This window comes from Sebastes umbrosus, chromosome 5 (genome assembly GCF_015220745.1).
Source record: "Sebastes umbrosus isolate fSebUmb1 chromosome 5, fSebUmb1.pri, whole genome shotgun sequence".
NCBI classification, from domain to species: Eukaryota; Metazoa; Chordata; class Actinopteri; order Perciformes; family Sebastidae; genus Sebastes; species Sebastes umbrosus.
In genome coordinates, this window is record NC_051273.1 from 4,512,083 (window position 1) to 4,528,487 (window position 16,405).

A 16,405-nucleotide genomic window follows, 5' to 3' on the forward strand; every position below is an offset into this window, starting at 1 on the left:
CTTCCTGTCAGAAACAGACGCACACACAAACATACAGCATCAACGTAGAAGTGAAAGAAGAAAGTCCTGGATTACAGGAAGAAATGATCGCGATTAGGATTTCTGCTGTATAAATGTAAAAGGTAACAGTAACAAATATCTACAATAATGTAATATTGATCTTTAGCTCTTAAAATCTGTAAGTTTAAAGCCGTGTGAAGCTGGTTTGTCGTGTGAAGAAATGACAGTTTCATTTTATATAACGACAAGACAAAACACTATGGAGAACGTGCTTCTATGTTTTAGCTCCATCTGTAGCTACTTTGCTAAAGTGTTCACCGTGTATTGTAATAGGTTACAGTGATAATTCATACTTTATTATATTCATACTTTGTTTGTGTTGATGATTTGCCAAGTGAAAATAATCAGATCTGAATTGTTATCAAAGTAAACAAAGTAAAGTATTTGAAAGCCAATTATGGAAATGTGAAACACTATTATGTATTATTACAGAGTATACTGTGTTCCTGATTCAGCTACAGCAGATCACAGTATCGTCTGACATAATAATGGAAATCCCCACAAATCTACATTCGACATTCAAAACTATTTTAAAGTCATAGTGGCAACTCTCCACGTGTGATAACACAAACTTTAGTATACAAATGTACAAAGTTCTATACTTAAACAACATGACACTTATACACTGTAAACATTATGATACATGACACTACAGTAACAGTCTTTTGTGATTAGGTTTTTGTAGGCTTGCTCATAAAGATATGGTGGGGGACGTGACTCTGAATCACTTGTCCTTTTCTCAATAACTGGTGACGTGTCTGTTAGCAAGTCATACCACAGATAAATGTATGAATTCATATCAGTTCAGCAAACCTGCCAGAGCTAAATGATGTTGCAGAATGCTACTGAAAGAAGTTCAAATTAATGTGAACATTTGGTAGTAAAAGTACATTTACTGCACTTAAGTACAATATTAAGGTGCCTGTACTTCCATTTTTATGCTACTCTATCTAGTCCACCTTTCAAAAGGAAAATATTTTTTGTATTCTTACTCCACCACAGCTATAGTTACTAGTTATTTTTCAGATTTTGTAAAATCGTCAGATTAAAAAATATTCAATGTTTATTGGTACTTTAATTAAAGGTGCAATGCATAACGTGTAGTCACGTGCTCCAAACAAATAGAGGTCAGCATTTCATCTCCACTTCTGGGTCCACACTATCTAAATTTACAATCATCAGTTATATATAAAAAAACAGCCAACTACTAACTAACAAAAGGGCAATAATTTGCAAAATTCAACCAAACTGCTGAAACTTTGAGAGCCGGTCAAAATAACACTGCTATCTTACAAAACTTCCGGCGGGGAACCGGGGCAGTTTCCCGGGATCAGACCCCTGGTGCTGGGGATTGCACTGGCTTAATTTGATCTAACTACTAACCGGGGGGAACTACGTCTCCCGGAGCTGCCGCTCGCTCTACGCCTGGCGAAGCAGCCTCCCGACGGCGGGAGGACGAGGCGAGGATGCGAATTGTTTTCTTGTTTTTGCCACTTTGGATTTTATCCAATAAACAAACTTTCAGCTATTTAGCATGCTCACTTAGTAGATATATCTGCAACACAATACCTAGACATCTTTGACATTACGTCAACACTGTAACCTCTTCACATTCTGTTGATAACGTTAGTTCAGTTTTTGAATGAAAAATAATGAAAATGAATGAATGAAGAAGTTGAGACGGACGAGAACATCTGATAGTTAGCTAATGTTCACTGCGGTGACCGCCTGTAGATCGGAACTCTTTAACTCTGGAAAAAAGTGAAAAGTTGCAAACACACAGCATGTTTATTAAAGAAGCACTTGCTGCTGTTGCATTTTCCTCTTGTTTTGATTTCAGTTTTATAGCATTATCACTTCCTGTGGGCAGAGATGATGCAACTTTAACAAACTACTACAAATATTTACGTATTTTCATGAACCTTTGAATATATTTATGAATATCGAAACCACTCAAATTATATCACACCAATCTAAGTATCAGCTGTTTGAAAATGAATAGTGATGAAAGTGAATAATGAAAGTCTGTTGATTTGGTCCTCAGAAGTACCCATGAATCTCAGTGAGGAGGACTTGGCCCCTCTGGTGATCAGAGACCGGGGAGGCAGCCAGAGGTCCAGTTCTAGCACTGGTCCCAGTTTACAAGTACACCTCTACTTCTTCCCAGCCACAAAGGATGCCACAACAATTCACATTTCATCTGGCCAAATCTCTGCTGAAAATGTCTGCATTGAAGCAGGCAAAAAATGTGGTAAGATTTCACTGGCAAAACATGGATCTGACTGAAGGCTTCTTACCACATTATGCTCAAATATTTAAAGTTGCTCTTGTATTTATTCTTACAAGTGTGCAAAAGTCTAATTGAATGGGAAGTCATTATATCATTGCCTGGTCCATGATGATATTTGTGATCTCTTTCTCCAGGAATCTTACCCGTGTACCAAAGTCTTTTTGGCTTGGCATCTGCCGATCTTTCGTTTTGGTATCCTCCATCGCACATGTTCAACACAGAAGAAAACTTACAAGTCCACTTCAGAGTCAGGTAGGGGAAAAATAACTGAAGCATCATACATTTGCTCATTTACTTCAGAAACTAGTGTACATTATACTATGTTAAGATTGTGGAATGAGATGTACCCCTGATTTTTTTTTTTTTTTGGAAGACCGTAAATAAAGAATTTTGTAGTATCTCGTTCAAACCTGCATACACAATGTATGTCAAAAAGTCAATATGCATATTTTATGAAGTTAACTTAGTGGTTTATAATAATGTCATGCTATGCTGAATAATGGAGTTATTTTTGGTATGCAGGTTTTTCTTTGGAAACTGGTTTGGACAGGGACCAAGAACATCGTACCGCTACAGTCTGACCAGAGACAGTGTCAGTCCAGTGCTTGACTACAGTGTCATTGATTATCTCTTTACTCAGGTAAAGTATAAAACATTTCAAAACATGTTATTTATTGACTCACTGAGATACATAATTTCATGGTATATTTTATTTCAATTCAGTACAATGCATATTCGGTATAGATTCAATTGACATTGATCTATAAGATGGCTTGATAAATCGTTATCACACTAAATTTGGGACACTGGCTTAATGTGCAAGACAATCCTGAACTGCTATACAAAACAAAGAATGATCACTTAAAGGGAGAAAGTACAAAATCGTATTCATTCCAATATCTCAAAATGATATTTGCTTCCAAGTGCATCAAAAGTGTCACTTGTTTGTAATATGTAAGTGTCAAACAGTTAAATGCCAGAAGTAGTTGTATGCATTGACCATATATTAAAGTCTACGTCATCACTGATTTCTTTTGGTACATAGTTGCGAAGTGACTTTATTGCTAGTGAGGCAGGAGTGTGTCCACCTTTGAGTACCCAAGAGGAATGCCTCGGCCTTGCAGTGCTGGACTTGTGGAGAATGGCTAAAGAGCGCCATCAGAGTGTAAGAGAGCTCTGCAAAAGTGTCAGGTATTTACATTTGGATAATGTTTCTTTTTGCTTAAACTGTGCTTCACCAGTTAAAGTTTAAACAACCAAGAACTTTATAGAATTACATTTTTCTCTTTCAGAAATTACCTTCTTAGATTTCTTTTCAAATGATTTGTTATATTTGTTGTAGCTTGCAGTCATTACGACATCATTATACCCTTCATCTTTCAGCTACAAATCATGCCTTCCTAAGTCACATCGCCATGACATCCAGAGACGAAACCGCCTGGATCGTTATCGAATCCGAAACACCCTCAAGCGTTTCTTAAAGAAGCTTGGCAGCTGCTCGGTTGATGAGTGTTGCTTGAAGCTGAAGTACCTGATTGAACTGGCTGGCATCGAGCCCTCTCTAGGGAGCGAAACGTTCCAAGTGAATCCTTCTTCCTCCCCTTCAAAGTCAACTTTCTCTCATGTGCGGGTCACCGGGGAAGGTGGAATTGAAACCGGTGGAAGTTGTAATCCTGATGATGCCCTGGTAAGAAGAAATTCAATTTAAGAATGGGTGGGAATGAGGCATAGTGGTTAGTTAATCTTTCATCCCACCGATGACCTGCATGGTACCCCGTTACAATATGAATCTATCTGGCATTGCTTTATTTTGCTTTGCTTTGTTATCTCATTTTATGGAAAATACTGTCTATTATATTGTTTTCTCCTGGCACCTATTGCACTGTTAGCCATCCAGGGGAAATCTGCTTTTAACTGGCAAACCCAAGGTTTTTACTTTCTTGTTTTCCTTGTAAACTGCATTGCACTGTTTTATGATTTAGTGTCCATATGCAAAATGTAACCCAACATGCTCCGGTGGCCATATTCCCTACCCTGAGTAAAGAGATGTTGTGGAATAATCAGCTTCCTTTTTTCTACTTATTCTTCTTTCTTTTTTTGTTTTTTGGAGTGGCAAACCTTCTGTGATTTTAAAGAAATCATCGACATCAGTATAAACAGGGTATGCCATGAGCAGGTTCCCCAAGACAGCAGGATGGTGACAATAACTCGTAAAGATGACATATGCTTGGTAAAAGACACATTTTACATTCAACATTTCCCCAATCATCATTCTAATATTTTTCCAAAGATTTTACTGTTTTGATTTGATGCAAAAGATGACGTCTAGTTATTCTTGATTTGCACAACAGGAAGCCAACTTCCAGAGTCTCAAGGAAGCACTTTCATTTGTGTCTCTTGTTGATGGCTACTTCAGACTGACCACAGACTCTAGCCACTACTTCTGTCAAGACATTGCTCCTCCAAGTATTCTGGAGGGGATCAAAAACCACTGTCACGGCCCAATCACGTGAGTCATTTTGATAAATACTGAATCCAATACCACCATTCACACGCACCTGTTTTAGTTATTTCCTTTATATCTTGTTTTATCAGATCAGAGTTTGCAGTCAACAAGTTGAAAAAGTCAGGATTTAAAGGTGGGACATTCCTTCTCCGACGGAGTCCCAAAATCTATGACAACTTCTTCCTCACTGTTTGTGTTCAGGTAAAGTAAAGGTTCCTATTGAAGCAAACTAATAAACATAGAAAAAGACTGATTTTGAATTTTCTCTAAGGAGTAATTTACTAGTTATGTCTGTGCATGTCTTTATGTACTTCATGAACCTGATGACCAACAAAGATGTTCTGATACCCTTTAATTATTCAGTATGTGGCAAGTTTAGCACAATAACATTAATTTAAAAAGCTTGAGATTGCAAGTACCGTCTCTGAAAATCACAGGTCTCTGTCTGTTTCATAAAGGTTTATCAATATGCAGATGATGCACTTGTTTTTCCTGAACATTGTTTCTGAACAGAAATAAACTTGAGAGAAGTTTCTACATACTAAAATGTGTACAAAAGTAATTCTCACCCATGTCACTCAACATTTTGCACTCACAATTTTTGCGTTTTTTCTGAAGTCTACTCAAGAATGTCATTATAACAACCTCTTCAGTGTTGTGAAGATTTGAAGTAACATTTATATTTCTGCAGACTCCACTTGGACTTGACTATAAAGACTGTCTCATTATCAAGAATGAGCAATACAGTCTTCCTGGTGTCCACAAATCATTTCCCAGCTTGAGAGAGCTCACCAGCTATTACCAACACAACAAGCTGCTACTGGCTGAAGTACCTGTCAAGTTGACCCGCTGCTGTCCACCCCGACCCAAAGGTGTGTTTCCAAAGCTACGGATATGGACTTGCATTTTTATATAACGTTTTTCTAGTCTTCCGACCACTCAAAGCGCTTTACACTACATGTCAGCATTCACCCATTCATACACACATTCATACACTGATGGCAGAGACTGCTAAGGTGCCAACTTTGCACATCAGGATCTAATCTAAATACTCATTCACACACTGATGGCTAAGCCTTCGAGAGCAATTTGGGGTTAAGAGTCTTGCTCAAGGACACATCGACATGTGACCCGGACATGTGACCCGTTCGTGTCCCTTGTTGTAAACAAGGGACATGAACAACGGTCTCCTGGATGAAAGCCTTGTGTTGTTGGACCCATAAAACTCCCCTCCCGCCTGCCCCGTGTGTGTCTTTCGCTCTTTAAACTATATCACCACAACACGTTGTGTCGCATACCGGCTCTAATTGAACACAGACAGATATTTTTGAGCATGTAGACATGGTCATAGCCACATGCTGTATGTTGTATGCATGTTTTGTGAGACCCAATGCTAGCTACTGTATGTTATTTCGAAAGACACCAGCATACTGTTGCAATTGGCTTATAACTATTTAACTCACTATCACTCTATAATAATTACGTATCAAGTTAACACTTCAATTTCCTTGCTTTAACTGAGTTATGTGCCTTAGTATTTGCAACTTTAACATATTCTCTGCTATTCATACAGAGCTCACAAATCTGATCATCATACGCAGCAGCAGCTCTCTAGAAGCTCAAGGGTCTCCAACACCTGAAAGGAACAAATTCAGTCATATCCAGTTCCACATGATCAAATATGAAGACTTGAAATGGGTAAGTGTGTAGAGGTAATACTTAGGGCTGCAATTTTCAAATCGCAGGAGGTGCAATACTTGTTAAAGGGGAAATGGGTATAAAAATACCATTTTAAATTAAAATTATTTGTCGTGCGGAGATATCCTGGCGTACAGATCATATTCTACAGACTTAAGAAAACATGTTTGTTTTGTATAGATCCCCTGCAAAAAATCCCAACATAAACATTTTAATATGTTTTTCAATGAAAATGAGAATGATTATGTAAAAAATTATCATTCCCTCTGATATCACAAATCATATCGCAATGCAAAATTAGTCAAAAATAATTGCAATTATATCATTTTATTATGGACCGGGGTGATCTCCCGGGAGCACCTGTTACTACGGAAGGGCTCTTCGGATCGATTTCATCAGTCACTCAGCACTTTTTACACAAATTACAGCTATGTTGCCACCGGCCGCTGTGTACAACCTGGGTTGGCTGGGGCCCCAACTTCTCCATTGTGGTGGTCTAGGTTATAAAGAAGTAGATGGGCTGTGGCAACTAACTGTCACGGTAGGGTGTGCATTCATCGGGCTTCACCCATAGAGTCCAGTAGAGGGCAGAGCCTGGGTGAGTTATAACGAAAGTACCATATAGTATAGTATATAGTATAGTACCACTTATATGAATATCAATACTAGTCAACATAATTTTTACAACTCTCTTTCCAGATATTCTACTACACTATTCTCACTGTTGCTCCAACTAATCCTACCACCATTACAACTACTATTATGCGACAAATGTTGCTATTTCTGCTACTATATATAATATGAAAGGTACTTCATGTTATCATTTAGCATGTGTTTTTTTCTGTTAGGATGAAAGCCTCGGACAGGGATCCTTCACTCGAATTTTCAAAGGCTACAAAACAGACATTCACGATGGGAAGAAACACGTGACAGATGTTTTCCTGAAAGAGCTCGACGGCGGTCATAAAAGCTGCTGGGAGGTAGGTTTCTTCAGATTTAATATACACTGAAACATTAAGTATTTTTGTGGATTATTCGTAGATATAACACATTCATGCTGTTTTTTCCTTCTCTTAGTCATTCTTTGAAGCTGCCAGCTTGATGAGTCAGATTTCACACAAACACCTCCTCCATGTATATGGTGTTAGTATTCATGGAGTCAAAAGTAAGTTCAACCCAAACTGCAGGTTCTTCCAGACAATTTCTTCATTTGCTACAGTTTGATGATTGTTTTCCTGTCAGCTTCATGAAGCTAATGTGCTTTATGTTTTCAAGATGTGTTAATGTTCTGTGAATAATATACAGATATAAGTACAAGGGGAGATTGAAATCACATTGTATTTGGTGTCACTTTGTCTCAGTTACAAAGCATTTGCAGGCTCTGTTCCTCTATTCTGCAAACAACAAAAAAACAAAGAATAAATGAAAATATTCAATAATTGTCTTCATACTGAGCAAAAATAATTAACTTCACATGAAATCCTGACCCCTGACTCAGTCCCTTGTCTGTGGGTAAGCATTTCTGACCCGGTGTTTGGTTTGAAGTACAGCTGTAGAAACAAACAATGCTGTGCCTTACAGACATCATGGTGCAGGAGTTTGTTGAGTATGGGGCCCTCGACCTTTACTTGAAAAGAGGGAGATCTGTGTCAGTGAGCTGGAAACTTGACGTAGCCAAACAGCTCGCGTCTGTCCTCAATTTTCTGGTAAGATAAACCTTCTGATGTTACTGATAGATCTTACAAAAGTAATGACAAAAATAAACAATCTACAGCAGGCTGGTTAAACTTTGTCAAAGTTGACCCATGCAGCCCGATATAATGAGTCAACATTAACATGTAACTGTCTTGCAGGAAGAAAAGAACATTGTTCATGGAAATATCTGCGCCAAAAATCTGCTGCTGGCCAGAGAAGGTGACCCATCGCAGGGCAGCTCTCCTTTCATCAAGCTGAGCGACCCGGGTATCAGTGTGGCCATGCTGGGCAAGGATGGTAAATGGAGGAGGGTTTTTCAATCCCACTGTAACCATGTCTGACACCATCAGGTCCAGTTCTAGTACATATACTGTATATAAGAGGAGAGGAAGAAATACCTGATGAATGATGTTGTACTTATAGATTAATTCAGTAACACTCAAATAAGAAATTTACAACATAAACAAAATTACATTTGCAAGTACAACATTTAAAAAAGCATACCTATTTCCTATTCATGTGTGTGTTAATATGCATTTCTGTGTGCATTTGTTTAGTGATCCTGGACAGGATCCCCTGGGTGGCACCTGAGGTGGTGGACAACCCGGACAACCTGACGCTGGAGTGTGATAAGTGGAGCTTTGGTGCCACTGTGTGGGAAATCTTCAACAGTGGGAACACTCCGCTGCAAGGCTGGGACTTGGACCTGGTACTCCCACTTCTTTCCTGATAAGTCAAATAAACTGGCAGGGTAACAGGTTGTCAATGTATTGTCCATTTAAACAAGCTGCCTGTGAGTCCAAGTGACTAGGACTATTTCGGAAAAAGGAAAATGTATTGAAGGTGTTGAGTGCTTATGGGTTTAAACCTGTAGAAAATATCTCAATTGCAAACATGCAGTTTACTATCTAGGCTTTTCGGCAAACAGACAGTAGACAGACAGTTAATTGCAGTGAATGATGTGAGCTACTGATGTGTTTTCTGTAGAAGCGGGAGTTTTATGAGAGCTTCCAGCAGCTACCTCCCTCCCAGTGGACAGAGCTAGCTGATCTGGTCAGTCAGTGTATGGACTACCAGGCAGCCTTCAGACCCTCCTGTCGCAGTATCATCCGTCAACTCAACAGTCTGATCACTTCAGGTAATCATGCATATCACTACTCAGCTGATAATTAACACGGCCAGTATGATGAAAATGAAAAATGTCAAGTTCACTTTCAGTTCAATAAATAAACTGAATTTATAAATTGACCCAGATAAATGGGTGATCAGTTTCCTTTGACCCTTTGAAAATAAATCAGATCCCAGCCCATCATTTGCACAAATTAATTAATTAATTAATCTTAAATGCTTCTTTGTCCTTATGTTTTGTCCTAAATAACTCCCTCAAAATGAGTAGTGTTTTTGGAATCATGCAATTCAATTACATCAGAAAACCCCAAAAAATGACTTGTTTCATGGCAGACTACGTGATACTTCACGCCACCGAGCCCGTCACACAGAGCCCTATGTGGAGAGCCCTCAGCCCTGCTAAACATGACCAGCCATTGTTTGAGGAGAGACACCTACGCTACATCTCCCCTCTGGGGAAAGTAAGTCTGCAGCACCATAACAACCAGAAGACCACAATATTTATAATGTAGACCCCTTTGGGCCAATCAGTGCACTTTAATAATCATGATTTTATGTTTTGAGAAGATCTGATAAGTATGGTCCAAGATACTGTGCTAGGTCATTGTCTGTATATGTATGCCCATGATGTAATACAGAATTTGTATTAATAATTCATTAGTGGTGTTCAAGACATTGTGTTTGATAGACCAACAGAATAAACAGGACAGAGCAGATATTGTGGAGGACAGGTTTAACTAAAGCCACTATCTGTTCATATAATGTAAAAAAAAAAGTATTTTATTATAAGCTGTCTCTTTGCACCTTTTACCTTAATGCCTCACAGAATCGTATCTATCATGTGCCCAGCAGTGGCCGGTATATGGTGAAGATTATTTAAATATTTTTGGATGTGACCGAGAACTGATTGGATCAAAACTTTTGCAGGGAAACTTTGGCAGCGTTGAACTTTGCCGTTATGACCCGTTGGGCGATAACACCGGTGAGCTAGTGGCTGTGAAGAAGCTGCAGACCAACAAGCAGTTGACCATGGAAGACTTCAAGAAGGAGGTCCACACCCTCAGCGTTTTTCACTCTGACTACATCGTCAAATACAGAGGAGTCTGCTACAGCGCGGGTAATAAAAACACTCACTGCAAACATAGCACACAACATACTAAAATAATCAGCTTCAGTAAAAGAACAAAATTGTTAAACTGCTTAGATTTAAAAGTTGCTTTTTTTATTTTAATGTCTTCTGCTTGGAAAGAGTCTGTTTTTGATCACTGTTAAAAGATGTATGAGCTCTGATTTTTTAATATAAGTACTCATTAGCCACAACTGTATCTTCTTCATACAGTTTTGTTTACCAATTGGGTGTTTAATTAAAAATATTTTAGCCATAAGCCCCCACGCTACAAATATATGCATTGTGTGTAATCTCATAATTCATTTAAATAAATCTACTCATCTTTTAAGATGAACTCGGTGCCGTTTGATAACTTTATCAGTTTCATGTCATGTGCATTTTGGGGTTATTACATACATAGAACCATCTCAGAACTCAAGTTCAGTCTTGTAACTTAAAACATGAAACAACAAAATATCATAATAACTAAAACAGTTAGTCTTCTTTCTTTATACCTTTAGAATATATGCGTTCTCTGTGTGATCCTAGATTTAAATCAGTGACACTGTTGTCCAGAGTGACTGGCTGATCCAAGGAATGCGATATGATTGGAAATATCTGTTTTCTGGGTTTGTAAAGTTTTCCTCTGCTGAATGATTTTAATGTTTAATGTTTGCCTGTTCACAGGTCGCCTCACTATGAGTTTGGTGATGGAGTACCTGCCCCACGGCAGTCTTATTGGCTACTTGGAGAGTAACCGACACAACGTCAACACCAGGCGGATGCTGCTTTTTGCTTCTCAGATCTGTATGGTAAGAGTCACATATGAGCTTAACTCCTGCAAATGGGCGTCATCACAAAATGTTAAATTAAGCTTTTGTTTGAATGGACTGATTTAATTATTGGTTGAAAAAATGTTGAAACTTTTAGATTGATCATTCAAGTACTGTAACTTTGAGTCATTTCCTAAACATGTATTCACTCTAATATTACTGTTGCCCGAAAATGTGGATGACTCATTTATCAAAATGATCTGAATTCACGAGTCCTTATAGTCCTATAAGAACCCTCCAGAAAAATGTAAAGGTCATTCCTCCTGGAAAATTGTGATAGAAGTAATAATAAGTTCCATCCATCCATTTGCTTCCGCTTAGCAGGCTTAGCAGGCTTAGCAGGGAATTTCAGACGTCCCTCTCCCCAGCAACGTTTTCCAGCTCTTCCTAGCGGACCCTGAGGCGTTCACAGGCCAGACGAGATATATGATCTCTCCAGCGTGTTCTGGGTCTATCCCGGGGCCTTTTACCAGTTGGACGTGCCCGGAAAACCACCTCAGCTGGCCCCTTTCGATGGGAAGGAGCAGCGGCTCTACTCCGAGCTCCCTCCGGATGTCTGAGCTCCTCACCCTATCTCTAAAGCTGAGCCCAGCCACCCTATGAAGGAAGCTCATTTTGGCCACTTTGACCATAGGTGAGGGTTGGAACGTAGACAGACTGGTAAATCGAGAGCTTTGCCTTCTGGATCAGCTCCCTCTTCACCACAACGGTCCGGTACAGCGCCCGCATAACTGCTGACGCTACACCGAACCGCCTGTCCATCTCCCGCTCCATTTTAAACTCACTTGTGAACAAGACCTCGAGATACTTGAACTCCCTCACTTGGGGCAGTGACTCACTCCCAACCCGGAGGGCACAGTCCACCATTTTCTGGCAGAGAATCATGGCCTCAGACTTGGAGGGACTGACTGTCATCCCAACCGCTTCACACCCGGCTGCAAACCGCCCCAGTGAATGCTGAAGTTCACGGTCTGATGAAGCCAAGAGCCAATAAATGATTATTTTTGGAGAAATCCAATTTAGACCTAATGCTGAAGGAACTGAAAATTGCTTCGGCAATCCCTGCATGACGGCGTTCTTGAAAGGAATGTGAACCACCTTGCATGCTTCACAAACATTACATTCAAACCACGAGTAAGGAGTTCAAGGGTCAAGGCCACAGCTGAGCCTATATCTTATTTTGTGTTTCCATAAATCAACTTCATTTTCACTACCTGTAAGATAGTACCAAAGATTGATTGCACCAAAGGAACAGAGACAAGATTATTTACATTTTCTTATGTTTTGTTGTTTTTCATTTTCCCAGGGGATGGAATACCTGCAGAACCTGCGTTATGTGCACAGAGACCTCGCAGCCAGAAATATCCTTGTGGCCAGTGAGTCGCTGGTGAAAATCGCTGATTTTGGGTTGACCAAGGTTATTCCTTTTGACAAGGAGTACTACAGAGTCGCACAGCCTGGAGAGAGCCCCATTTTCTGGTAGCTTTCCTAATGTTTGAAAAATTAATCCAAAGTGTTAAAGCAGAAATGTATAACTTTCTGCAGTTCGTCAACCCCTACATACACTTCTCATTAAATACAGGTATGCTCCAGAGTCCATCAATGAGTCCAGATTTTCCCACAAGTCAGATGTCTGGAGTTTTGGAGTCGTTCTTCATGAGCTCTTCTGCTACTGCGACACAAACTCCAACCCAAAAAGAGTAAGAAGGTTTACTATCGGTACATACATGCATGGACAATATTTCAATATTTTTAAATGATCACTAATTGTTTCATCACACTGCAACACTATTGTGGCTTTCCCCATTTTAAATGTTTCTTTAATGTCACTGTTTTAGCTATGTATGCAGGGGATTGGACACAATGTGCAGGGTCCATCCATTTCGATGCGTCTGGCAAATATTCTTAAGGATAACTGGAGGTTGCCGGCTCCTCCAAACTGCCCACCCAAGGTATGTTACACTCTAAATGGTTCAATAGTTGAAATGCAGTAGTCTTTTTAGAGGATTCTTATGTTGATCATAATTCAATTAAAGGAATTTGATTTGCCATTTTTCTACATTCACATATCCATAACAAATATGCTGTGATGTTATGATAATTCCTCTGTAAATCACCATTGATGAGATGATTGTGGCCTCTGTGTTACTTCAGTAGCAATGGCAGTGGAAGGGTTTCTCAAAATTAAGACACTTCTTTTGCAATGATTTTATCTTTTGTCTTGACTGTCTGCTGTAAATTCTGGAAGAGGCTGACAATCTTCTTCGTCATGATAAATATTTTAAACATCTTATTTTAACCTTCAGCTCACCAAAGTAGTCACTGCAACTGTCATAATATACCACGCAAGTATCAACAGTTCTTTGCTCTGTCGATCATTGCATTTTTGTCATTGTAACACCAGGTGTACAGTTTGATGAAGCAGTGCTGGGCATACGACTTTGAGGAGCGGCCGAGTTTCTCTGACCTGGGAAACCAAATTGAAACTATCATGCAGGATGAGAGAGAGAACCTTTAAGTCTGTCAAAGATCATTGTTGCACATCGCAGTTCAGTTCACACAGGTATCACACTCAGCAGTGGACAATATCCAGTTGTGTAAGCATTTACATGCTGACTTGTTATCGACCATCTTATAGGCTACTCCCTAAACACACAGGTAAAGCTCACTTTATGCCCCTCTCCCAGTCCTATAATGTACAAAGACCAGTGGTGGAATGAAACTCATTTACGCATTTACTCAAGTACAAGTACAAATTTGAGGTAGGCTACTTGAACTTTACTTTGTATTTCCATTTTATGCAACTTAATACTTCTACTCCACTACATCTCTGTAGTGTATATTGTACTTTTTACTCCACTACATTTGCCTGCCAGCAAATTAGTTCATTTACAGATTACATTTTTATTTTTTTGTTACAACTTTTCATGTCCAGGGGGAACAAAAAGAAGTTGATTTTGAATGTTTGTGATAAACTGAAGGATGAAGTGTTCCTTTATGTGTTGAGAAAATTCTCCTAGTTCTTAAGTTAAACTATTTAAAAAACCCTTTTGGATCATCTGGAAAATGCATTGCCACAAAGCTGAAACGGCTGTTTTTCTGAGCTCAGAAAAATTTGACTTTTTAGAGAGAAGCGGTTCTCACAGGACAGTGGCGCTACAAACATATGCTGATTGTATAGAATATGATGCAATGCTGCAGATTAAACTGCCCAACAGTAAATAAAGGAGTTAAAATTAGCACAAACTCTGACATCTACAGCAGTAAAATGCAATATACACTTTAATGCAGCAGTCATAATAATCCAAAAATACCATAATAGTAAAACACTGACGGAACATTTTGCTCAAGGCTCACATTTCTAAAGAATCAATTATGAAATTATTTTGGGCAACAACAGTTCAACAATGATATTTAGCTTGAACTCGTTCCTCATGCCAGAATTATATTAGTATAAATACAATACTGTATATTTTATAAAATGCAAGGTACACTTTATTGGGCACTGCAAAGAATGTATTAGACAAAATGTATGACTTTTACATCGGTGTCTAAAGGGGTCAAAGTATTACAGAAACTGAAAACTGCATTGGCATTTAATATTTTCCTTTTTGCATTTATACTGTAGTAGTGTAGTATTGCAGTGAATAATTTGTTGTATTTTGTAGTCTTACTTACATCCTCTAATTTACACAGTGTTTTAAAAAAAGCAATTCTGTGGCGGCAGCGTTTGTAAATATTTATTGACAACACTGAATCCAGTTCTTTGTAATCCCTGAAGCACTGATGCATCTTAAATACATGGCTGAAACAAAAGAATGAAAAAATAATTTGTGTTTATAAAAAATGTATCTACAAGGAGTTTACAAAGTACAAAAATAATCTTTTTAGCCATGCTAGTAGTGTGGCTCTAGGGATGATCTGTTGGTTGGCCAGTCCGCCACTTTGGTCCAAATTGAAAATTCAATATAAATTATTGCATGGATTGCCATGAAATTTGTTACAGATATCTATGTTCTCTAAAGGAGGAATCCTGATGACCTTGGGCATCCCCTGACTTTTCCTGTTTATCCACCAAAAGGTTCATATTTGTAGTTTTGAGGGAAATATCTCTGCAACTTGTTAGCGTTGCCGTTGCATTGTCATTGTGAGCATGAGCATGAGCAGCTAGCATGGCTGCAGACTTGTTTCAGCTCACAGTGTCCCAAAAAAACAAAACGATACCTTCCTCGGATGCACTGACACAAGGCTAATGTGAATATCTGACACCTTGTAAAATTTGCTGTTTTGTTTTTTCAAGCTCCATGAACTGATTAAGCAGCCCGTTCTCATCCGGCGTTTGGTACCGCCGCACACGCCATCCTTTAGTGCACGTATGAAACGCATCAGTCTTTCCATTAACTATAATGTAAACCCATCCACGGCAACAGTAAACGCTCCGAGAAAGAGCGGCAGGAGTGTGGTGACGTAGTTTTAAGAGCGAAAGAGACACACTATGCGGGTGAGAGAGGAGGTGGACGGGTCCAACAACACAAGGCTTTCATCCAGGGGCCCGCTGTTCATGTCCTGTGCGTCATGTTACAATCAGCTGTTCGTTAGGGTCCCGTGCTCACAACGCTCAGTGTCATTTTCACTGTACAAACGTAGTAGTTTTAAGCCCAACCATGTCTTTCTTTCCTAAACCCAACTATAGTGGTTTTGTTGCCTAATCCTAAAGCGACGCCATGGGTAACTATAGTGGTTTTGATGCCGAAAATAAAGTGACGCCAAGGGGCGTAACAAAGCGGTGGTATGTGACGAGTTGGGATGAGAACGCTGCAACTACTGAAATCTTAACAACCAGAAGTTTTCACTTTGCATAAAGCTTTTCATAGGTTTAGGACCACTGACAAGAGACAATGTTCTAATATCTTATTATCCATTTTGTCATTGTAATACAACAAACAATAAAGATGATTATATGAATGAATGAATGATGAGTATGTATTAAATTGTGTTTATTTCAAAGAGCATTAAAATACAGTAGGTTAGATTGTGTGCCTTGGAAAGCCCTGAGCAATGATTCTGAGACATCATATTGTTGTACG

General features: G+C 39.1%; 1 protein-coding gene across 2 annotated transcripts; it reads left to right on the plus strand.

Annotated features, from left to right (window-relative positions):
* On the plus strand, nt 1-16,291 carry jak3 (Janus kinase 3 (a protein tyrosine kinase, leukocyte)). Of its 2 annotated transcripts, none has more exons than XM_037770754.1 (24): nt 1-122; nt 2,105-2,311; nt 2,485-2,602; nt 2,873-2,990; nt 3,396-3,541; nt 3,734-4,037; nt 4,458-4,580; nt 4,702-4,859; nt 4,946-5,057; nt 5,548-5,728; nt 6,430-6,554; nt 7,403-7,534; nt 7,632-7,719; nt 8,136-8,260; nt 8,408-8,546; nt 8,807-8,958; nt 9,237-9,387; nt 9,711-9,838; nt 10,305-10,494; nt 11,173-11,297; nt 12,625-12,797; nt 12,901-13,018; nt 13,157-13,270; nt 13,723-16,291. In XM_037770754.1, exons 2-24 carry the CDS (start codon nt 2,113-2,115, stop codon nt 13,834-13,836), a joined length of 3,333 nt encoding a protein of 1,110 aa, XP_037626682.1. In that variant the 5' UTR covers nt 1-122; nt 2,105-2,112; the 3' UTR covers nt 13,837-16,291. The 2 variants fall into 2 exon arrangements, with proteins under 2 accessions (XP_037626682.1, XP_037626683.1); XM_037770755.1 differs by having other exon boundaries at nt 4,461-4,580.
* Nucleotides 16,292-16,405: the final 114 nt, after the last annotated feature.

Bases quoted from the DNA above. Each gene is read 5' to 3' on its own strand.
- jak3 (XM_037770754.1), top strand. From the start codon at position 2,113: ATGAATCTCAGTGAGGAGGACTTGGCCCCTCTGGTGATCAGAGACCGG. The intron at 8,261-8,407 runs GTAAGATAAACC...ACTGTCTTGCAG, and splicing joins CGTCTGTCCTCAATTTTCTG to GAAGAAAAGAACATTGTTCA. The intron at 13,019-13,156 runs GTAAGAAGGTTT...TCACTGTTTTAG, and splicing joins CAAACTCCAACCCAAAAAGA to CTATGTATGCAGGGGATTGG.